General features: G+C 39.4%; 1 protein-coding gene across 1 annotated transcript; it reads left to right on the forward strand.

The window, feature by feature from the left end:
• Positions 1–17,599: 17,599 nt before the first annotated feature.
• Positions 17,600–18,130, forward strand: LOC145815632 (uncharacterized). Its single transcript, XM_082912236.1, has one exon. It carries the CDS (start codon positions 17,600–17,602, stop codon positions 18,128–18,130), a length of 531 nt encoding a protein of 176 aa, XP_082768362.1.
• Positions 18,131–24,447: the final 6,317 nt, after the last annotated feature.

Genomic DNA, 24,447 nt, shown 5'->3' on the forward strand with positions numbered 1-24,447 from the left:
AATCGAAAGTTGCTACTGAATTTGTTTTCGTCAAATTATGCTTTGGTATCTTGCATAGAATATGCATTTCTTATTCGTTGTTGCATGGAACATGCATTTCACATATATTATTGTAAGATGTGCATCTCACAAGAATTGCATACGCGTCGTGCATTCGCTCTTGAATCATGCATAGAATATGCATTCATTTTGAATTATGCATAGAATGTGCATTCGCTCTTGAATCATGCATGGAATGTGCATCCGCTCTTGTATCACGCATAGAATATGCTTTCGCTTTTGTGTCTCGCATAGAACATGCCATTAACATTGTATCTCGGTTGTTTGTTTTGCATAGAACATGCATTCCTACTTTATCACACTTGTTAGGTTTCTTTCTTACAAAGGCACGATATTGTATGTACAGTTCATTCAGAGGAGTTCCAAGAAAAATCATTTGTGCCCTTCGGTTCGCATCCTTTTACCCTTCCTCCTCTCGCGTGAGATGCATTAGGTTCCCTTTAGGTTAAAAACATTCGGGTGCGTCCTGGTGTTCACACCAACCTTTTGGTTAAAAACATTAGGGTACATCCCGTTGTTCACACCAACCCTTCGGTTAAAAACATTCAAGTGCAACCCTTCGATTAAAAACATTCGGGTGCGTCCCGTTGTTCACCCCAATCCTTCGATTAAAAACATTCGGGTGCGTTCCGGTGTTCACACCAACCCTTCGGTTAAAAACATTCGGGTGTGTCCCGGTATTCACACCAACCCCTTCAGTTAAAAACATTCGGGTGCATCCCGGTGTTCACACCAATCATTCGGTTAAAAACATTCGGGTGCATCCCAGTGTTCACACCAACCCTTTGGTTAAAAATATTCAAGTGCGTCCCGGTGTTCACACCAACCCTTCGGTTAAAAACATTCAGATGCGCCATGGTGTTCACACCAACCCCTTCGGTTAAAAACATTCAGGTGCGTTCCGGTGTTCACACCAACCCTTCAGTTAAAAACATTCAGGTGCGTCTCGGTGTTCACACCTCCCTTTCGGTTAAAAACATTTTGGTGCGTCCCAATGTTCACACCAATCCTTCGGTTAAAAACATTCGAGTGCATCCCGGTGTTCACACCAACCCTTCGGTTAAAACTTTCGGGTGCATCCCGATGTTCACACCAACCCTTCGATTAAAAACATTTGGGTGTGTCCTAGTGTTCACACCAATCCTTCGGTTAAAAACATTTGGGTGAGTCCCGGTGTTCACACCAACCCTTCAGTTAAAAACATTCGGGTGTGTGCCAGTGTTCACACCACTCTTCCTCCTCTCACGTGAGACGCGTTAGGATTGCAAATCGGTTAAAAACATTCGGGTGCGCCCGGTGTTCACACCACCCTTTTTCTCCTCTCGCGCGTGCAATGCATTAGAGTCTTGGTTGACACCTCAGGTGTGCCCGACAGTTATGTCGCCTTTCGCCTTTCCTGCGCGTTGCGTAGTTAAGCTTGTATAATTTTCTTACATCTTTTCTGCAAGAAATGTGGTTTGGTTCGTGTTTCTCACGCATGGCGTATTTATTTATTTACTTCTTTTCATTATTTGAATTGTTGTACCTTGTTTCAGTTTGTTTAAATGTGGCATTTTCTTTGCATTGCAATTGCATTTAAATGTTTCATTGCACAACCTCATTGCAAGATGATAAGTTATGTTCTTGCATCATGCATATCATTTGCATTTCACCCCAGAACTACGCTGGTTTGATTCCTTGCAAAGGGATACGTAGGCAACCCGCAGGTGCAACCATTTTGTTTTTTGTCTTGATTGTTTGTCCAAGTCTTACAGTGTTGTCAAAATGGGTCGTCTCTGGGCTTTGACATTCACTCATGTCACTTCATGACTTCGAGTTCTGTCAAAGAGGGGAAACTATAGACACCCCATTTTTGACGACCCTTTAAGACTTGGGTGTCCTTACAGGTACATCCGATGATGAGTCTGTTTGCTCACCAAGTGCTCGAAGTCCTCAGCAGAATGCCACAGCTTTGAGCCTTTCAAACCCTGCATCTTTTTTGTCTCATTTCTGGACCATGCTTTGGTCTTTCCATCCTGCAATCTCTGGTGGCCTGCCGGCCATCCCTGGAGGCTGTCGGCCATCATTTTTTGTCTGTCGGCCATTGATGTGTCTTGCCGGCCATCACTGATGGCTAGCCAGCCACAAGTGTTTTCTACAGATATTTTATGCCAACTGTGCCAGTTATTTACACAAATGCTTACATCTCTACACACGTGGAGGGCTGGATCTCCTTGTATAGATTTCATGTTTTCTATATATAGGGACCCCCTCTCTCTTGTTTTGGGGTTAGAAAATTTTAGACTCAAAAATTTTCCTCTCTCTCTACAAATTCTCTACACTTTTGCCTACTTACACTACACTCTTGCACATACTTCCTTAACCAAAGTTGATCACCTTTGAGTTGAGGTTCCTGGAGGCCTTCTTGGAGCTCTTAAAGTTGGTTTTGGCTTGAATTGTTGCCTAGAATCATTCTTCTCTTCAAGAGGTCTAATACTAGCTTTGTTAGCTTACTTTGAATACTTTTTTTTCAATCTTTTCAAACTGTTTTTGGGCTTTTTTTGAGCTGTAAAAACTCTATTTTTATGGGCTGAAATTGGTGTTTTATGCTATTTAAGGTTTAGGGGTGGCTCACCTTTCTTGATTCCTTGTTTAAAAAGCCTTTGCACCTTTGTTTTCCATTTTCAAACCATCTTTTTTTGGGTCTTTAAACAGTGAATTTCAGAGTATTTTCAATGGTGAAAATCATGTTTTGAAGTCCAAGTTTCATACTCAAAGTGATGAAATGTGTCAAGTTTCCTAGGTCTCTATTGCCCTTGATCATGCATGATAAGATGATGGTTCTTGTGTATCTTGTGCTGCATTTATTGAGCTTGCACATCTTGAATCACAAACCATCATGCAATGAAATTGCTTGAGTTGGTGGTTTGTGGCTTAAGTTCACAACTCCTTGGATTTGTTCATGAAAAGGAGGGTGAGTTGTGCAAACAATCTGTGAGAATACCCTTTCTTTGCTATGTTTGTCCTCTGTTGCAGAATGATGAACCAGTGCATCAGTGTCCGGCAGGCCACTATCCATGGCCGGCAGGTGGCCGGTAGAGCACCATTGATGGCCGGTAGGCCACTTCCACGTTTGGCATGTGGCTAGCAAGCTTCACTAGTGGCCGGCTGGCCACTGATGCAAATCTCAGCAAAGTATTGGTAAGGTGCAACAAAATTGTTCTAGAAGTGTTCAATTGTGCAAACAGAGGCTTTCGAGAGCAAAGCGGAGGTCGTTTCGGGTAGAAACTGAACATGCACATGCACATCTTTCATTTCCCGAGGCGAAGCAGTTAATTAGCTTAGTTTAGTTACTTAGTTTAATTATTAGTTTCAATTGTTTTTTAAATTATTTAATTAGTTAGTTAACTAATTAGTTCATTTGTTATTTTAATAATTAGTTAATTAGTTTAGCTAGTTATTTATTTTGGTTTGTAATAATTAGCTTAACTAGCTGAGCCTAATTAGCTTAAGTAGCATAGCTTAGATTAGCTTAGCTTAGTTTATTCATTCGGACTCTCCTTCGTGAGAGCAAAATATTGTAATAATGTGCATGTCTTCCAACCCCACGTCTTTCTCCCTTTTACTTAACCGTTTTTTATGGTTAGTTTAGGAGCATCACGTTTTAATTAGCATGCCTTATGCTTACATCCATTCATCTTGTATTGCATGCACCAAGGCTCGGCGTATCATTCAAACTGTATTGTCATTTCAATACTTTCTTTGAATACGTGTTTAAATGCATGCTATGAAATCATTGCAAATGCCATATTAGTAGCCAAGCCTATTAATTGCATTCTTTGCATGTGTTGCATTAGTCATCTTGCATAGTTAGGAATCATGCATTTTTCTAACTCTTTGTGTTTATCTTAGCTTGGAGTACTAGGTAAGTTTTTAGTGTTTTAGCATACTTGCATGAGTGTAAGTGATTGCCACGGCTAGTATGCTTGCCATAACTAGCATGCTTGTCATGAGGTTAAATGCTTACTTGATAAATTACTTGAATGCCTATGGATAAAGGCTTGTTGCTTGAATTGGAACGATTCAACGAATGTACGTTTTAAGCCCACTATGTCTCGTGGGAAATTCACAGCTTTAAGCCCACTTTGTTGAGTGGAAAATTCACAAACTTTAAACCCACTTAAGGTGGCAAGTTCAAACCCTATTCGCAAAACAAATATGAAATTGAATTATTCTAATTCGGGAAAACTAGTCTATACTTGCTTGTGCGCATCACATAGTAACGCTAGCTTAATAACCAGAACAAGAGCATATAATGTTGGTAAAATCATATCATGATTAGTGGAGACCGATCTTTGATCGGGCGAGTGGGGGTGCTCAATTCATGACCTTCCCCTTTCGTACCTAAGTTCCCGAGCTGAGGCAACTTTGGTGATGACGAACACGTGGCCTTTGGCACGAGTCATGGGCTTCCTAAATTTCTCCAAAATAAAATATTTAGATGGCAACTCTGTATCTGGCAAAGCAATCCATTTTTGGCAATATTGATTCAAAATCGATTTTTCCAAAAGATTTGTCAGATTTTGACTCTTTAGTGTTTATCAATTTCACATTGCACTTGTGAGATTAGATTCAGAACCGTAGGAGTCCGAACTGTAGGGCTTCTTCAAACCTCCGAAAAGGGGCACGAAAAATCCGAGCTACAGCCGTCCACTTGTGGGCTTGGCAGTCTGGTTTTGTCTTGGTCTTTGTGTTTTGAGGTCTTGTTTTGAGTCTTTTGGTTTTAGCAAGTGTGCATATCTGTATTTGAGTTGTTTTTGCTTTGTTTATAGAGTTGTATTTTGTATTTTGGTCGTTGGTCAACTCATTACCCGATTAAGAACATCGTGCCAATACAAGTTTTTTTTTTTTTTTGTTTCAAATTCAACTCCATTTTCATTCTTGAAATGTGGTGCTCATGATGCAAAAACAGTAACTCTTTTCATAAAACTGCAGGGTTTTCCCTCGATCATAGTTTTTACAAAGGAGAGTAAAAGTTTTCAAAAGCAGAAGTAAAAGCTTATTTGAAGCTATACATGTGCTGAACTACCAAAATAAAAGAAACTAAGAAAAAAAGTACAAAAATTGGCGCCAGTCATCTCAAGCTCGAGAGGCCCTCTTCGTTCTCTTCTTCGGAGGAGACTCAGGGGCACTGTCTCTATCAGCACCACTATCAGAATCAGACTCTAAGCCAGAGCCAGTCTTATCATCTCCGCTCCTTGCCTTAGAGCCAGCCTCGGCGTCATCTCCACTCCCTGACCCCGAACCAGCATCATCGCCTCCGCTTTCAGACTCAAAGTGTCGGCTTACTGCCTCCTTAGAGTCACTGGCCTCAGTATCATCCCTACTCAATATGGGTTCAGACTCGTTACTCTGGCTCCAAGCACCCCTGCCTCTGCCTCTGCCTCTGCCTCAACCTCAATGCTCATCTTGTCTTCGGTACAGATGGAATCTGGAAAACAAGTGTCAACATATCAGATACAGTGTATGTATACGGAATGAGTGTGCAGTGAATCAGTGTAGTATGGGGTGGTGTGAATGTTACGGTGTGTACTAGTGGGAATGTGATAGTGTGGTGCACAACAGTGTGAAGTAGTAGTGAAATGTATGTGGAAAATAGGAAAAAATACCTAGATACTATGGAGATCAAGCAACGTCTCTCTCCTCTACACCATGCCAATCAGAGAAGCAACCAGCTGGAGCAGGCCCTCTGTATACTCAGTCGGTGCCTGCAAGTGCATTTGAATGATCAATATCTAGAATAATTAATATCTGGAAAGGGAGAGTGCGGTTACAAGCTGTAAAGTGTGGTCCATACCTAAGGTGCGCCACGGGCTCTAACATACCCATGCCCTACCTCAGGTGGCTCTATCGAAATTTGATAAGCTGACCTGGTTGGCAGCCAACATGTAAGCGTAGTGGGAATCCCCGGCTAACCAGCAGCCTGCACAACGGGAGGGCACCCCCCAATATCGGCCTCGGTCTCCTAAGTAGCCTCACCCGCCAAGGGATCACATGTTGCATCGCCCACGCGAACTCTCGTCAGGGGTGGCATGAGATGAGTTTGGATGAAAGTCGCATAATCGCCCTCCACTATGAAATAGCCGGCATCCAACCCCACCATAAACTGAATAATAGCCGTAGCCAGGAAGCTATCGGTTGTCCTCATAGATGCTGGGGGTAGCATAGAAACGATTGGAACGGGTGAGCCTAAAGTTTGGCATATGAAACACTCACCCAAGAACTAAGCCCAGCAAAGTGGGCCCTCTAACAAAATCCGGAATCGAGACGTGGCCCAAGCCCCGGCATACTAGTCCTTCACTCTGGCTGGCATCATCACCCAAGGCTACCACAAGATCTACAAACAGAGAATGTACAGATTGTTAGTTGCCGTCAGTTATCAAAGTATGAATCAGAACAGTAGTAAAGCACAAATGACTGTGAGCTTCGGATTACCTCATAGGTAACCACCATATCGAAGTATCGACGGTAGAAGGCGAGTGTCTTATCATCGCAGCTCCGGCGCCGGCGCCAGCCGTCATATCATCACGAGTAAGGCGCGACGTGAGGAATCTTATCCACTGGCTCTAGAGCCAAAGCCAGGAAATAAGCGTAAACCCATAACTGCAAGAAAAGATTAGCGGTGTTATCCACAAAGTGTCAACAGATATAAAATAGAAGGTGCAAAGTAGAAAGCACAATGTGTCAACAGAAAGTGCAAAAGCAGAAAGGTGTGGTGCATACCTCCTAGGCTCTCCAATAGCCTTCGGCACGCTCTCCCTTTATGCAAGAAGTGGAACTCATATAGCCGTAGAGTGTGGCGAGGCCAACTCCACCCCAGTCGTAAAACCGGACTCGGGGCAAGGTCACGAGGGCACTCAGTAAGTACAAACCCACGGTGTTCCACCTGGTCACAAACAAGGTGGTACCGATGACGAACATCAAGAAGCCAAGGACGTACTGATCTACCTCCTTCTGTGCCTCGAGCTCACTCTCGTGGAAGTGCTCGGAGAACCAACTGTATCTCACCATTGCTAGCCTATATAGAGGTGGGCGCACTCCTAGCAAGTAGATCCAAGCCGCCTCTCACTTGCCCATATCCATGTCAAAGGGGATCAGATCACCCCCTACTCCTAAGCCTGTGATCATAGAGAACTCATAGGGAGTCATAGTCATCTCCCCAACGGAACAGAAGTGGAAAGAGTTGGTGGTGTCTCACCACTTCTCCACCAACACTCTGAGTAGAGCCCGGCTCACCATATGTCGTGAGAGCTTAGTGCAAAATAAGCCAAAGTTGGCCTCATCAACAAGGTCGTGGACCTTGGGCGGGAGCTCACGATACCAATCTCTGGCTATTACTGCCCCGTAAACCCTACAAGAACGGGAGTCCCCCTGTGGCAAAGAAATAGTGAATTAGATGAAAGAAAGTGATAAAAGAACAGTCAGATGAAAGGCAGTGTAAGAAATACAGTCAAATGAAAGGCAAGAAAGCATGAAAATAAAGTTTGTACCTCAGAAACGCCGTAGGAAATGTGGGAGTACGGCTCTCTCAGCAAAACGTCCTCTGGCATGCCACCAACAAAATCCTCAAAACGCATCATGCCTCTAGACACCAGCATGTGTGTGCGAGGGTGATAAGTGACTGAATTAAAGGGTCGTCTCCTCAATGGTAGTGGCTCAGGCTTGAGCGAACTCTGCCTCGAAGTCAGTCGCAATGCCCTCCGCTGCCTCGCCGGCCTCAGCGACCGCCGGCTCCTCAACCTCAACAGGTGGTGAAAGTGCATGTGGAACCTTAAGAAGGGCATCAGCATGAGGAATGTCGTCTACCATTTGAAAAGTGGGTGAAGACTGGTGAAAAAGTGAAGAAAATGAAGAAAAATAGGGAAAAACTTGGAAAAAAAAGTCAACCCTAGGAGAGAGAAAATAGGGAAAAAAGTTAAAACCCAGGAAAGTTCACAAAACTCAAGAGAAACTCGAAGGAAACAAGCCCAAAGTGTTGAAAACTCGAGAAAATCAACGAAAACAAAATCTGATCAGTTCAAAGTGTAGAGGATCAAAGAGGGTTTACGAATAAAGTTTGCGTGGGGTGTTGGAAAATGCGTACAAAGCACAAATCTAGAGAGAGGAAACGCCTAGAGAGAGAGGGAGGATGATTTCGAACTTGGGTGTGTGAGGAAATGAGGTTTGGATGTATATTTAATGAAGACCCGACGCAAATTGATAAATCTGCCCCAATGTTACATTAGTGGCCGCCATGCCTCATTTGCATCCAACAGCCCTAATTTGTGGCCTAGTACTGGTTTTGTTCCTTTTTTGCCCTAACAGTGTATGGGACGTTCTCTTCCGGGTCCAGATTGCTTTTCGAGGAGCTCGAAACTATGTTTCGATTGCGCCATCCCTAATACCCATTGTGTTCCAGCGCGTGAACGTGCCCCACGTGCGAATTTGAATAAGGTTTATCCTTTTTTAGCATGTTGCAAAGTCTCCAAGGGGTAAGTCGGAGGTTGTTGCCAAACATCGCTTTTGTTTGTTTTGTTAAGTTACATATTTGTTCTCTTCTATAGAACGCGCGTTTTCACATACACTTATGTTGCACGCGTGCCCTGCATCATTCATGATTCACATGCTTACATAGCATATGCCTTCAATTTTGCATAAAACATGCTTTCATTTTGAACATGCTTTTGATTCTTACATAGCACAATCATCCATAGAAAGTGCTGTTGTTTCTTGCGTAGAACATGCTTTCAATTAACATCACATGTCGGTTGTCTATAATCTTGCATGAAACATGTGTTGTCACTGTATTGATTTTCATTATTGTTCACTTTGTGCATCTATCGCACCTGTTCACTTTGTGCATCTATCGCACCTGCTCACTTTGTGCATCTATCGCACCTGTTCACCTCGTGCATCTATCGCACACTTTCACTACATTGTGTATTTATCGTACAATCTCATACTTTTTGCATCTATCTCAGGAAGCGTGAAACGCAACCCTGAATAGTTTTTTTCATCTTCTCACAATTTTAGTGTGATTAGAGTATCTCAGGATGAGTAAAATGTGACCCTTAGCGGTTTTTCCCCTCTTTTCACGATTTCAGCATAATTAGAGTATCTCAGGACGCGTGAAACACAATCCTGAGCGGTTTTTCTTCTCTTCTCACGATTTTAGCGTGATTAGAGTATCTCAGGACGTGTGAAACACAACCCTGAGCGGTTTTTCTCCTCTTCTCACGATTTCAGCGTGATTAGAGTATCTCAGGACGCGTGAAACGCGACCCTGAGCAGTTTTTCTCCTCTTTTCACGATTTCAACGTGATTAGAGTATCTCAGGACACATGAAACATGACTTTGAGCGGTTTTTCTCCCCTTCTTTCGATTTCAGCATGATTAGAGTATCTCAGAACGCGTGAAACATGACCTTGAGCGGTTTTTCTCTTCTCTTTTCACGGCTTCAACGTGGTTGGAGTGCACATTTTTAGTTCTTCCCGCGTGAAACCCATTTCAATTTAAGCTTGAAGCTCACTCATATGTTGTTATCTTGTTATTGTTTATTGCATCTGTTATTGCTTATTGTATCATCTTGCATGATCATAAATTTTCAAAATAGTCGACTTCGCGAAGCGTGTGAGTCCATCTTTCAAAGTATATTTTCCATGCATATCATTTGCATCTTGCCCTAGAACTACGTTGGTTTGATTCCCTGCAAAGGGATACATAAGCAGCTTGCGAGCTCAACCAATTTTGTTTATGTCTTGATTGTTTGCCCAAGTCTTACAGCCTTGTCAAAATGGGTCGTCTTAGGGCTTTGGCATTCACTCATGTCATGTCATGACTTCGAGCTCTGTCAAAGAAGGGCAACTGTAGACACCCCATTTTTTACGGCCCTTAAGACTTGGGCGCCACTAATTGATCACTTAATGATGAATGTGTACGCTTGTCAAATGCTTGACTTCCTCAGCAGGAAACCTCAGTTTTGAACCTACAAACTGTCACGACCCAAACCTGCCCCTATAGGTTTAGCATCGTAACCAGCCAGTAATCCTGGGATTACCGAAGGCCTCTGAGACAAATTAACATAATATTAGGGGCTAGCGGAAGCAAATAACAAATATACATCGTCCATTAAGCTGTGCAAACTTATGTGAGACAGAAGAATTTTAAACTTTTTATATACTTATATACACATCATCATATATATACATATATAAGCTAGACAAAAGGGACTTAGCCTTATTCACACGATACACAAGGACTTGTCTAGCTGGACAAGAAAATAAAACTTCAACTTATGCACTTGGCCCCACTAGTCATGACCGGAACCTCCACGGGAGGCACATAGGTTGGCTGTCAAGAACTGATTCCAGGCAGACGCCTCTAAGCTTGGTCATGTGCCTGATCACCTACATACATATTTATAAACAATGAGCTGGGCCCCAGTGAATAATAACAGAGTAAAGGATTTAATGAATGATGTCCATCACAGAGTTAGAAATCAAATTCTTATTAGAAACAGAGTCTTACGCATATTCAGATTCCAAATCAGAAACAGATTCATATACATACTCATAATCATTTCCATATTCAGATTTCGCATATGATCATACGTGGTACATCCATTAGCGTTAACAAATCCGATGACCCATAAAGGGACGGCCTTAAAGGCATTCCGATGACTCATGTGCACAGAGACGTTTCTGATGACCCATAAAGGGACCTGATGACCCATGAAGGGATGCATATCATATGAAGCTAAGGATGCCATGCATAACTTTCAGAATCTTGGGCAATCATTCATTCATTCAAAACATAGCGTAGCATTTCAGAAAACTAATCATTTTATGCCATAATGTTCAGAAAATATTTAACATTGAACATAACTTTACAAAGTTATTACTCACAGATAGTTGCAGAAGCAGATCAGACAGATCACAATCAGGCAGGCAATAGCGCGTGACCTACACAAGCACATAACATATATACATTGAAATACAATATTACTTCCTTGATCAAACTTGACTTTTCTTGTCTTTTTCCGTCTAAATAGTCCGAAGTTCTACTACTCTTATTCTTTCTCATTTAAATAAACCGAGTTCTTATTTCACATATTCTTTCATTATTAAGTCCTTCCTTTCCAAATAAATTGATCATTTACTTGGCTTCTTAAACAATTACCACTAGATCAATGATTCATTCTTTAACTAACTAATCTATGTTGATTGGTAGCTCATTAATCTCTATTGAGTCATAAATCACGTCTAGAATGCTTTAGAAAGAGATGAGAATAAAAATGTGAACTAAATGCAACTTTCCAAAATATGCTGAAAATGGGGTCTTCGCTTGAGCGCCACTTTGGTCGCTTGAGCGGACTATAAAATTTGAAAAACTTCTGGGAGCTCGATTTTCACGCTCGAGCGAGACTTTCCTCGCTCGAGCAAACAGCGTAAATTCTGAAATTTTCAGAATTGCAATTGAAGTTCAAATTTGATATTCAAAGCATCAAAACATGTATTTTTGGTACACAAAAATGGAGAACCATTGTATAATTTAGTAAACACTTTCAATTAGAAATCATTCATTCCAAACCCAATTTTGAGCCCACTAATTTTAAAACACGAATTAAACTTTCAAAACTCTTGAAAAAATTCATAATGTACGTACAATTGGAACTCAATTTCATGTTAGGACAAATAAATTCAACCCAAAGTAATTAATTTCTAAGTTAATTTTCATACATTTGATCATAGCTTCAATTTCTCATTTTCTCTTTAATTACATAAAATTGGCGTCAAGTTCTTTCTATTTTCCTTGAAATCATGAAATTGGAGTCATGAAACTTCTTATAAATTTTCCAACTAATTTCCATAATCTTAAAATTAACTTAATTCGTAACCTCAACTTAATTCATAATCAAAACATGTTTAATTTAAATAAAATCTTAAATTACATTACATGCATGGATTAAAAATCTAATTATAAAATCAAAGCTTTATCTAGCATTAGGATTAATTCTAATTTTCCATAAACTTGATGTTCATAAAACATTTCCTTTTTCTCTTCAAAATATGAGATTGAATTAATCCAAATCCTTCAAAATCCATGATGTATGTATCATTAGAGTATTAAACTTGTAAAATTTATTCATGCATGTAACAAATGGAACTTAATCTCATGCAAGATTACAAAATTAAAGTCAAAATAATTGATTTCTAATTTAATTTCCATAAATTGAACATAACCCCATTTATTCATCAACTTGCTAACTTCATCTATTTATATGAAATTGAACCCAAGTTTAACAAATTTAAGAAATCATAATTCATACTTTTGGTCCTAACTTGATTTTGCATGCAAACCCAAATTTAATCTCGTAAGTCTTTTTACACATGAATTAAATCTAAAACTTTGAAATCCTAACATGCATGTAAGGATGAACCTCAAATTTATGAAGAATAATAAAAATCAAACTCAAACTAATTAATTTTCAAATTTATTTCCATGATCCTACACTTAACTTGATTTTCTTCATCTTCTTTTTTTTTTTTTCCAGCTTTTAAGTGATTAATCTAAAAGATTTGAACTTAAATTCCATACCTAGAGTTCTTGAGTGGTGAATTTCCTTTGAATTTCCCCTTTTCTTTCTTTAAACCCATGCTTCCTTAAGCTCCATCTTTCTCTCCTTGGCATAGAGCAACTCCCCCATTTTATTTTATTTTCCAGCAACTAAGTGCCTGGAACACTCTCTCCGTCTCTCACACGAGTTTCCAGCAGAACACCCAAATAAGCCTTCATTCAAATATTTCAACATATACACACACAAGCACACCTCTCTTGTTGACACATATTGCACATGTGCACCTTGGGTCAAGCTTCCAGCACATCACTTATACATATGCACACAATCAGATTTCTCAATACCCCCACACAAGTTTCTCTGCACACCCACACACAATTCTAATTTGTTCCATAATTTAATTGATGTCTAGGATTAATTCAATTAAGCATCACTTAATCTTAATAAATCTTGATCAACACATAATTAAATTAATTTTAACAAATCATAATCCCTACATAATTTAATTAGTCTAACATGACTTCCATTAAGGCCCAATTAATTATATTTAATTTTATCAATCCAAATCAGATTTTTAGTCAGACTCCCAAAAGGCTCTAAATATTAAATTAAACTTATTTCCATCCTCAATTTTGGTTTCTCAAGCTATTTGGGCCTTTAGTTTCTAATCAAACTTCAAATTTCCGTCAATAAATTACATATCCAAATTGGACACCCCATAAATAAATTTAATTCATAATAATCACAATTCTCAATCCTCATAATTTAATTAACTTAATTTTCTCCAATGCGGACCTAATTAATCGGATCTCAATGTTACTAAACTGAATCGAATATTTAATTAAACTCCCAAATGGGTCTATAATTAAGATTAAATTGACACAACTTCTTAACTTCACTTTCTTAAGCCATTTGGACTCTCAATTTTTAATTCCAAAATAAATCTTTAATAGAATCATATACGAGTCAAATCTCACAATCCTCATAAATCCCAAATTAAATTATAATACTCGGCAATTAAATTTCAAATCTTCTTAATTAATCAAGTACTAATCATTATACGTGATGGGGTCGTTACACAAACCTTGTGCCTTGTTTTAGACCAAAGTAGTGGTTTTTTCAGGCCTAAGCATCCAGGGACCTGCAGACCCACTAGTGTGGCATTCCGCCCACTAATGTGGCATGCCGCCCACTAGTGCAAAAAAATAGATATTTTCTACCAGTTGTCTCCACAGATACATGCATCATTCCAACTGTGATTGTAAGGATATTTTCGAGGATCTCTCATATATTTCTATATATAGATGACCCTCTCTTTTGTTAGAGAGATGAGAAAAAATTTTGAATTTAGAAAATTTTGGAGAGTAAAATTTTGGAAATTTTCTCTCTCTACAATTCTCTCTCTCTCTCTCTCTCTCTCTCTCTCTCTCTCTCTCTCTCTCTTGCAACTTAAATAACCTTTGCCTAGGCACTCTAAACCAAATTTTGAGGGATCTTTGCTGAGGTGCTTAAGCTTGTATTTTAGCACTTGAGGATGTGAAATAGTGGTTTTGGAATTCAAGGGATCATTCCTCTTCAAGAGGTATACATTCAGGTTCTTTTGTACCATCTTTTTATCATTTTTTCTTGCTATTTTTGAGCGGTTTATTGCCTGCATTTTTTGGATGAAACTTGTGGTTTAAGGCCATTAAAGATGGAGGGGTTGACAACCCTTCTTTGAACCTTGCTTCTTAGGCCTTTACCCTTGTGTTTCCCACTTTTTTTGAAACTTTTTACCACTGATTTTTAGAAGTTTTTCAGAGGCTAAAATCATATTTTGAAGTCCCAAAAATGGAGGGGTTAGCCTCCCCTCCATATGCTTGTATATTAACTTTAATCCCTCAATATTTTAGCTTGTTGTTGTAGTTGTTTTTGTCTTCATTTCAGCACTTTTTTTTTACTATTTTAGGACGGTTTTAGGACGGTTTTTATGAGTTAGCTTCATTCAGGCTTTGTATAGTATGCTTGTATTGTAATGGTCCTCATAGGCTTGACGGTTTAGGCCTTAGCCACCAACCTGTTTGAGTTGATAGCCTTTATTTCTTGTTTTCCACACTTATGTTCACCTCTAAGCAACCTTCTCCATTTATTGGTTTTTTCTCTTTGTTTTGAGAGTTACTCCAAAAGGAGTGTTGTTTAAGCTTGAAGCAGTGATATTGTGCTTAATGGTTTAATCTCTTTAGGGGTTCATTACTAACGGCATGATCTCCCTCTCATGCCTAAAACAACATTTGGTTTTGTACTTCTCTCCATTAGTGGACTTAAAGCTCATTATTGGACTCAATTGACTAATGAATGGAAGGTAATTAAAATTGAGTAATAAAATTAGGGTTAAAATGAAGCAAGATAATAAAATGATTTGACTTGGGTCATTTCATACTTGTTAGTGATGAAATGATTCAAGTTTCCAAGGTCAACCACTTCCCTTGATCAATCCATGATAGGGAGGAAGTTTTGTTGGTCTTTCCTTACCATTTATTGAAATTGCATCCCTTGGTTCATAAGTCATCATGCAATGAAATTGCGTCAATTGATGGCTTGCGAATCAAGCATACCACTCCTTTGACCTGTTTGCTGATAAGGAGAGGTAGGGTGGACAAAAATCTCCTGAGAATACTCTGTTTGTGCTCTGTTTGTTCTCTGTTGCAGCAGGAAAGAACCAGCATTGGTGGCTGGTAGGCCACTTGTACTGGGCATCAAGCCACTACTTCTAGCCTGCCGGCCACTTTTTTCAGCCAGGCAGTGTTCTTTTTCCAATAGAGCAGAGCAGAGGCAAAGGTGAAAAAATAGTGCAATTTTCTAACTGTGCAACAAAGGCATTTTGACAACAAAACATGGGACTTTTTCGGGTGGAAATCCACGAGCATGCATGGGTCAACCCTCGTTCCCTAGGACTCATAATAGTTAATTAATTAGCTAATTAATTATGCATTGTAATTAGCTAGTCAATTTTTTTATATTAAATTAGTTAGAATAGCTAGTTAATTTTGTGTTGTACTTATTTAATTAGTTAAAGTAGTTAGTTAATTTGTGGTGTTGTAATAATTATCTAGCGTAGTTAATTTATATTTGTGTTGTAATAGATTAGTTAATTTATAGTAATTAGCTAGGGCATTTATTCGGACCCTCTTGTGCAAGGGCCAAACTTGTAATAATGTGTATGTCTTCAAACCCCACGTCTTGCTCCCTTTTATTTACTTGTTTATGATGTGTAGTTTAGAACATCAGGTTTCTTTTAGCATTTCTCATGTTTGCATCCATTTGTCTTGCATGAATTGAGGCTCGGTTCATCATTCTAACAAGCATTGTCGTTTATTACTTCGTTGAATACGTGTTTAAAACGCATGCTTTCAAATTGATTCACATTTCATAATTAGTAGCCGAGCCTATTAATTGCATCATTGCATGTGTTGCATTAGTCATATTGAATTAATTAGGGACATGCATGTTTTCTAATTATTTTGCTTGTTTTGGCTCGCCTCGGAATATTAGGTGAGCATTTTATTGCTTTAGCATATTGCATGAGTGTGATTGTTGCCATGTCTAGTATGCTTGCCATGAGGCTAATTGCTTAAGTGCTATACTTGTTTGAATGCCTGTGGATGAAGGTTAATTGCTTGAATTGGGATAATTTGAGTAATGTGCATATGAGATCACTTTTTCAAGTAGTACATATTTGAAACAATTTTCAAAAACATACATGAAATCAAAATGTTCTAATTTTTGCAAATTAGTCTATACTTATGTGCAACACATAGTAAAGTTAGTCTAATAATCGAAACAAGAACATATGATGTAAATAAGAATCACATCATGATTAGTAGAGGCCGATCTTTAATCGGGCGAGTGGGGTGCTCAATTCATGACTGTTAAGTATTATTGTATAAGGGTAGTTAAGGATGTTATGTCTTTTGTTCCTTTAGTCTTTTATTATAAGTATGTGTAACCCAAATATGTTTAGGAGTGTGAATAATATACAGTTCTCTTTCTTTTCTTTCTTTTATGCAAATCTAACATGGTATCAGAGCATCATCTTCCTCCTTGAAGATTCGTTTCTTTTTCTTTTTCTTGTTTCTTTCGTTCTTCCTTGTACACAGAAAAAATTAGAAAAAAAAAATCCTTTATGGTCGAAATTTGATAGGTTTTCACCCTAGATTTTTATTTTAGTTTTTTGATGAGTTTTTGAGTGTTTTTCCAATTTTTGTTGATTTTTGGAAAAATCGATTGATTTTTTTGGAAGTCCCTGCTGGGGCTTGTTTTTGGCTGTTTTTTCCCTTCCTCCCTCTACCTTGGGAGCCGACTGCGACTGATCTAGGGTTGGGAGGACTGGTTTTGATGATTTGGCAAGCTTTCACTCTATTTTTGTCAATTTTCCTCAGTTTTAGCACATTTTCTCTCAGTTTCTGACTGGTTTTGGCCTCTCCAGCCCCTGTTTCGGCTCTGTTTTTGTCTCTAGAGGTAACTTTTGTCCCTAAGTTAAGTTTGTGGATTGCCTCTTTTGGTTTTTGTTGTTTTTCGACTGGTATTTTCTTTTTTCCTATTGTGGGCATTTAATCTTCAATGGCTGAGGGTGAGACTAAGGATACAATTAGTGATGAGGGTGGCCTCCGTCGTGTTATGACTCTTACTGACAATCCCTCTCTTCAAATTAGTCCCGTTAAATTGGATGGTTCCAACTATTTGATTTGGTCCAGCTCCTGTGGTCTTGCTATTGCTGCTCGCCGTTTGACTGGCTACATTACTGGTTCTCTTCCCCTACCGGATGGTGATGCCTCACTCCATACTCAATGGATTTCTGAAAATGCTCTTGTTATGACTTGGCTCATCAACTCTATGCAGCCCACTATTAGTCGGAGTTTCCTTTTATTAGATACTGCTCATAAGATTTAGACAGCTGCAGCCCAAATGTACTCCCAACAAGGTAATGATGCACAGGCGTATGAGTTGAGGAAGAAGCTTCGGAGCCTAGATCAGAAAGATAGATCACTCGCAGTCTACTATGCTGAGTTGAGTAGTTTGTGGCAGGAACTAGACTATTACCAAAGCTTCCAGGTTGTTTGTTCTCGGGATGCCACGTTGTTTCAGCAAACCGTTGAGAAAGAGCATATGTATGACTTCCTTGCTGGCTTGAACTTGAAGTATGATCAGATTCGCGTCCAGGTATTGGGTCGTTCACCTTTTCCCACCCTACGCGAGGCTTATGCCCTTGTCCAGCAAAAGAAGAGTCGCCGTAGTGCTATGGTGCATTCCTCTATTCAGGATCGTTCTGCTTTAGCTGTTGCTCCTCCTCCTCGGGCTCATCGGCCTAGTCCGGTTCAGTCTGGGAGTCAGGGTACACTAGTTGATCGAGATCGCTTGAAGTGTGATTATTGTGGGAAAGACAGACATGATCGAGAGCATTGTTGGAAACTGAATGGTCGCCCTACTCGGGGTTGAGGTCGTGGTAGTACAACTCGACCCCAAGCACATGTGTCCGAGATTGCTGTGAGTCCTTCTGAGCCCAGCACTCTTTCCCAGGATGAGTTATACACTCTCAGACGTTTGATGGCTCGACTTGACTCTCCTTCTACCACAGTTTCTTCTACTTCTGCTTCTTCAAATTTTGCCAACACAGGTATTCCTGCTAGTGCTCTTAGTACCTTATCATCGCCTTCTTGGATTATTGATTCCGGTGCCACCGATCACATGACAGGTGCCTCTAGTCTTTTCTATTCTTATTCTCCTTGTTCCGGCCGAGACAAGGTTCGAGTGGCTGATGGCACTTTATCCTCTGTCTCTGGCAAGGGTTCAGTTCATTGTTCATCTTTGCTTTCTCTTTCCTCTGTGCTTCATGTTCCTACTTTTTCCACTAACCTACTTTCTGTTAGTAGTCTTACTACTTCTCTAAATTGCTCAGTGACATTTTTTCCTACTCATTGTGTCTTTCAGGACCTGGCTACGGGGAAAACGATTGGCAATGGCAGAGCACAAGGTGGGCTGTACTTTCTGGATGCCATTCCTCCTGTCATCCCATCTCAAGCTCTCAAGTGCACTATTGGCTCCTCTCTTTCTCTCCTTCATCAGTGGCATCGCCGTTTGGGTCATCCTTCCTTTAATGTTTTAGAGAAACTTTTTCCTTCTTTAGTTCGTGATTGTCCTAGGAGTATTTTTGGTTGTGATGCTTGTGAACTTGCAAAGCATAAACGTACTTGTTACCCTTCAATTAATAAAAGAAGTACTTTTCCTTTTATGCTTATTCATATTGATGTGTGGGGCCCTTCCCCTGTGGTTTCTACTTCTGGGTATCGATGGTTTGTTACTTTTATTGATTGTTTTTCCCGTGTGACTTGGATTTACTTGCTTCGAACTAAGAGTGAAGTTTTTTCTTGTTTCCAAACTTTTCATAAAATGGTGACCAATCTTTTTCATGCTCAAATCAAAATTCTTCGTAGTGATAATGGGACTGAGTATGTTGATGGAGTTTTTCGGGCATACTTAGAGGAGCATGGCATTCTTTATCAGACTAGTTGTGTTGGTACTCCTCAACAGAATGGGGTTGCCGAACGCAAGAATGGCCATCTTCTTGAAGTTGCTCGCTCTCTCTTATTTACCATGAATGTCCCTAAGTCATTTTGGGGTGATGTTGTTCTTACCGCTACTTACCTTATCAACCGTATGCCTTCCAATGTCCTCCAATTCCAGATTCCTCTTCAACTGCTTCATGTCGCATATCCCACCTCTTCTCTTCCTCCTCGGGTGTTTGGGTGTGTCTGTTTTGTTCATTTGCAACCTCGTACTCGTGGGAAACTCGATCCTAAGGCTGTGCGTTGTGTCTTTATTGGTTATTCTGCTACTCAGAAGGGTTACAAATGTTATGATCCTCACACTCGCAAAGTGTATGTAAGTATGGATGTCACTTTTCGTGAATCTGTGTCCTTCTTTCCTTCTCCTCCGCCATCTCCTCCGGGGGAGAGTAGTAGTGGTATGGATGAGAATGCGGATGAGGAGATGGCCTATCAACACGAGTTGTCTTTTTTCCTTCCTAGTCAGCGGACTATTATTTGTGGTGAGGGGGAGCCTAATAGTTCTCCTGATGTGGAGCCTGACATTAGTGGTCGTTTGGACAGGGCTGATTTTAAGGCTTATTCTCGACATCCGAAAAAGCAAGCATCCCTTGTGCCACCAAACCCATCATCATCCCTCATGCCAGTTCCAGGTAATGCATCTTAGTCTATCCCTCTACTTGTAGTTGAGAGTCCTGTTGTCAATGATTCGAGTCTTCCTATTGCTCTTAGAAAGGGGGTTAGGGCTTGTACTCAACACCCCATTTCTAAATTTGTGTCATACGATTCATTGTCTTCTACATATCGTGCTTTTGTTTCGTCTTTGTCTTCTGCATGTATTCCCCAGGGTTGGACAGAAGCTATCAATGATCCTAAGTGGAAAGTAGCTATGGTAGAAGAGATGCAAGCTCTAAGCAAGAATAACACTTGGGAGTTGGTTTCTCTTCCTAGTGGAAAAAAGCCTGTAGGGTGTAAATGGGTGTTCACCATCAAGCAGAAAGCAGATGGAACAATTGAACGGTACAAAGCACGGTTAGTGGCCAAGGGATTTACTCAGACATATGGAATTGATTACCAAGAAACCTTTGCTCCTGTGGCAAAGATGAATTCCATTCGAGCTATTCTCTCATGTGCAGCTAATTTGGGATGGCCTTTACTGCAGTTAGACGTGAAGAATGCATTTCTCCATGGTGATTTGGAGGAGGAGGTATATATGGATATACCACCAGGATTCTCATCTCAGTCTACAGTTGGGAAAGTTTGTAGGTTGAAAAAGGCGTTATATGGTTTAAAACAATCTCCTCGGGCTTGGTTTGACAGATTCCTAAAGGCTATGTCGAGGTTCGGGTATAAGCAAAGCAATGCAGATCACATAATGTTTGTCAAACATCACGCAAATAAGGTAACTATGCTTATAGTATATGTGGATGACATAGTTGTGACAGGTAATGATGAGGAAGAAGTGACACATCATAAGATGTTGTTGGCCAAGGAATTTGAGATCAAAGACCTTGGTTCGTTGCGGTACTTTCTTGGGCTTGAAGTTGCTAGATCTGACAAAAGCATCTTTCTTTCTCAGCGAAAGTATATTCTAGATCTTCTTAAGGAAGCTGGCATGTTAGGCTGCCGACCTGCTGATTCTCCAATTGAGGCTAATCACCATCTTTGTAGTGGTGTTGGTGATCTTGTGGAGAAGGAAAGGTACCAGCGACTTGTTGGAAGACTTATATATTTATCCCACACTCGTCCAGATATTGCCTATGCGGTTGGGATAGTGAGTCAATTTATGCATGAGCCTCGTGCCCCTCATTTGGATGCAGTGCATCGTATTTTGAGGTATCTTAAATCTGCTCCTGGAAAAGGGATTTTGTTTTCCAATCATGGTCACTTGAGGTTAGAGGCATTCACAGATGCTGATTGGGCTGGTTCTATAGATGACAGGCGATCTACCTCCAGTTATTGTGCATTTGTGGGGGGAAATTTAGTGACATGGCGTAGTAAGAAACAAACAGTGGTGTCCAGATCTAGTGCAGAGGCAGAATACAGGGCTATGGCACATGGCACATGTGAATTGATGTGGCTCCAGTCATTGTTGAATGATATTGGGTTTGTTTGTAGTGAACCATTGACACTGTACTGTGACAACAAAGCTGCCATTAGTATTGCTCACAATCCTGTTCAGCATGATAGAACAAAGCATATTGAGATCGACAGACATTTCATCAAGGAGAAATTGAATAAGGGTTTCATATGTATGCCTTTTGTGAAGTCTGCAAATCAATTGGCTGATGTCTTTACTAAGGGTCTTAGTAGTAAAGTTTTCCATCCTATTTGCTGCAAGTTGGGCATGAGAGATATCTTTGCACCAACTTGAAGGGGAGTGTTAAGTCTTATTGTATAAGGGTAGTTAGGGATAGTTATGTCTTTTGTTCCTTTAGTCTTTTATTATAAGTATGTGTAACCCTAATATGTTTAGGAGTGTGAATAATATACAGTTCTCTTTCTTTTCTTTCTTTTATGCAAATCTAACAATGACCTTCCCCTCTCATACCTAAGTTCCCGAACTGAGACAATCTTGGTAATGACAGACAAGTGGCCTTTGGCACGAGTCATGGGTTTCCTAAATTTCTCAAAAACATTTAGGTGGCGACTCTGTATCTGGCAAAGCAGTCCATTTTTTGGCATTTTTATTCAAAATCGATTTTTCAAAAGATTTATCAAATCTTTTGTATTTATCTGTTTCACATTGCACTTGTGAGATCATATTCAGAACTACGGGAGTCCGAACTATAGGACTATCGTATCTAAAATGAGTATGAAAATTCAAGCTACAGGTTTGTTAGTAGGCCAAATAGGCCATAGAAAAATTATTGGGAGCTCTAATAAAGGAGCTCTAATGAGCTCTAATAGGAATGGACCCCACTGTGATATGATGTTTTGGCCTTAGTTTTATTTTATTTTTTTATTTTTTATTCCCTGCCACATCATTAGAGCTCAATTAGAGCTCCAAAATTATAGGGATGCATCATTGCTCATAGGCCATATCTTTGGTCTGGCACGCTTGATGGGATAGTAATAATTGTCTATCGAATAGAGCTTTGGAACCTATGCAAGATTGAGGACTAGTAATCTCCATAGAATATGATGGATGTGGATTTTCTTGGAGGATAAAATTGATGTATGTAAGAGCATCCCATCTCTCCCTTAAATCATTCATTTACCTATTTTAGAGGGTTGGAGCCCCCTTATATCACCCCCATCAACTCCTTTATATTATACCCTAAATTAATATTTGCTACAGTGACTTTTTATTTGTTGGAAGTCACTGTAACTCCCTTATATATATAGTTTTTGCTTTGCTTTGTTTAGAGACTGTTGTACACATTTATAATTTTTATTTCTTTTAAATTTATTATTAAAAATAATATTTTAATAGAATAGAAAAAAATTTGGGAGTTTGTTAATACAATAGAGAAAGAATAAAGAGTTTGTTAGGAGAAGTAGATGAAAAAGTGATTGCTAAAATAAAGAATGAATTTTTAATAACATTTTAGGATAAAATTTAGGTAATTTAGTAAGGATGCTCTAAGGCCACACGTAAACAATCGACATTTTTGGATATTGATTTGGTTATTAAGTTGCACCATTTTATATGCCTTATCAAATATTATGATTTTTTTAGAATTTTATTTTCTTTATTTGACGAGTGTGTGCTAAATTAATAAAATTAGAATCGGAATTGAATTAATAAACAAAAATCGATACAAATTCTTAAATTTTAGACTATCTACTCTTCATTTTTTATTAGTTAAATGTTGAATAATGTATACTTTTTATTTTACCTAATTAACATTTTTATGTATGTATTCCAATGTTATTCTTTATTTCACATATTTATCCATACAAATTAGTTTAAAAAGCCTCTTAAAAGCAACTCCAACCACACTCTATTTTTTACTAGTTAAAAAACAAAACAAAAATAAAATATACTTTTTATTGTACCTAATTTCTTTAACTAATGTATGTTTCAATCATATTTTTTATTTTAACTATTCATTTAAACTAACTTAGTCAATTTTCAAAACAAATGTTATCAGTGGCAGAGGTGTGTGTAGACGCGCCCGTGGGCCTCATGCTACAGTTCGGACTCGCGATTTTGTGTCACGGTTCTTAATCTGAACCAAAGAGTCCAAATCTGGCAAATCGTTTTGAGAAACAGATTTTTGAAAAAGGAGTGCCAAACATGGACTGCTTTGCCAGATACAGAGTCGCCACCTAAATATTTTTTATGAGAGAATTTAGGAAACCCTGACTCGGTGCCGAAGGCCACATGTCCGTCATCATCGGAGTTGTCTCGGCTCGGGAGCTTGGGTACGATCGGGGAAGGTCAGCTATGAGCACCCCCTCTCGCCCGGTCTGAAGACCGGCCTCTACTAACCGTGATATCCAATTTTGAAAACGTTATGTGTTCTTAAACCAATTGTTAGCCTAGAATTACTATGTTATGCGCGCAGCAAACAAGTATAGACCAAATCGCCCAAATTGGAACAAAACATTTCATGTTTGTTTTGAAAATGGTTTGCTACTCGCAAGTAGGCTAAAATACAGATTTTGCCACCCTCAAGTGGGCTTTTAGAGAAGATGATTTTGCCACTATCTAGTGGGCTTAAAACTCACAGTTTTAATGCATTATTCCAATTTAGGTAATTCAACCTCCATCTACAGGCATTCAAGCAGTTATATCACATAAGCAGCTAGCCTCATGGTAATCATACTGTCATGGCAACACTCACACGCGTGCGATATGCTAAAGCATAAAAGCTTACCTAGTACTCCGAGCCAAAACAGAAACTAGTCAGTAATCATATGCATGATCCTATTTCATGTTAAAAATGGCTAATGCAACACATGCAAAGATGCAATCTAAACAGGCTCGGCTATCCTAAAGATGGCATGTGAAATACTGCAACTAACAAGTTCTCAACTTGGAATTGAAATACAAGTGCAGTTAGCATGATGTGCCGAGCCCGGTGCATGTAAGACAGATGTATGGATGCACGCATGCTATCATACTGTTATGCTAATTTAAATATGCCCTAGTCTACCATCATAAGCGGGTAAATAAAAAGGGAGAAAGAAGTGGGGGTTAGAAGACATAAATCACACGCATGCACACTTATTACAAATATGCCCTCACTCGGAGGGACCAAA

This window comes from Camellia sinensis, chromosome 2 (assembly GCF_055761805.1).
Source record: "Camellia sinensis isolate YWXY chromosome 2, ASM5576180v1, whole genome shotgun sequence".
Taxonomy (NCBI): Eukaryota; Viridiplantae; Streptophyta; class Magnoliopsida; order Ericales; family Theaceae; genus Camellia; species Camellia sinensis.

Excerpts from the sequence above, each read along its gene's own strand:
- LOC145815632 (XM_082912236.1), top strand. The coding sequence starts at position 17,600 with ATGTACTCCCAACAAGGTAATGATGCACAGGCGTATGAGTTGAGGAAG.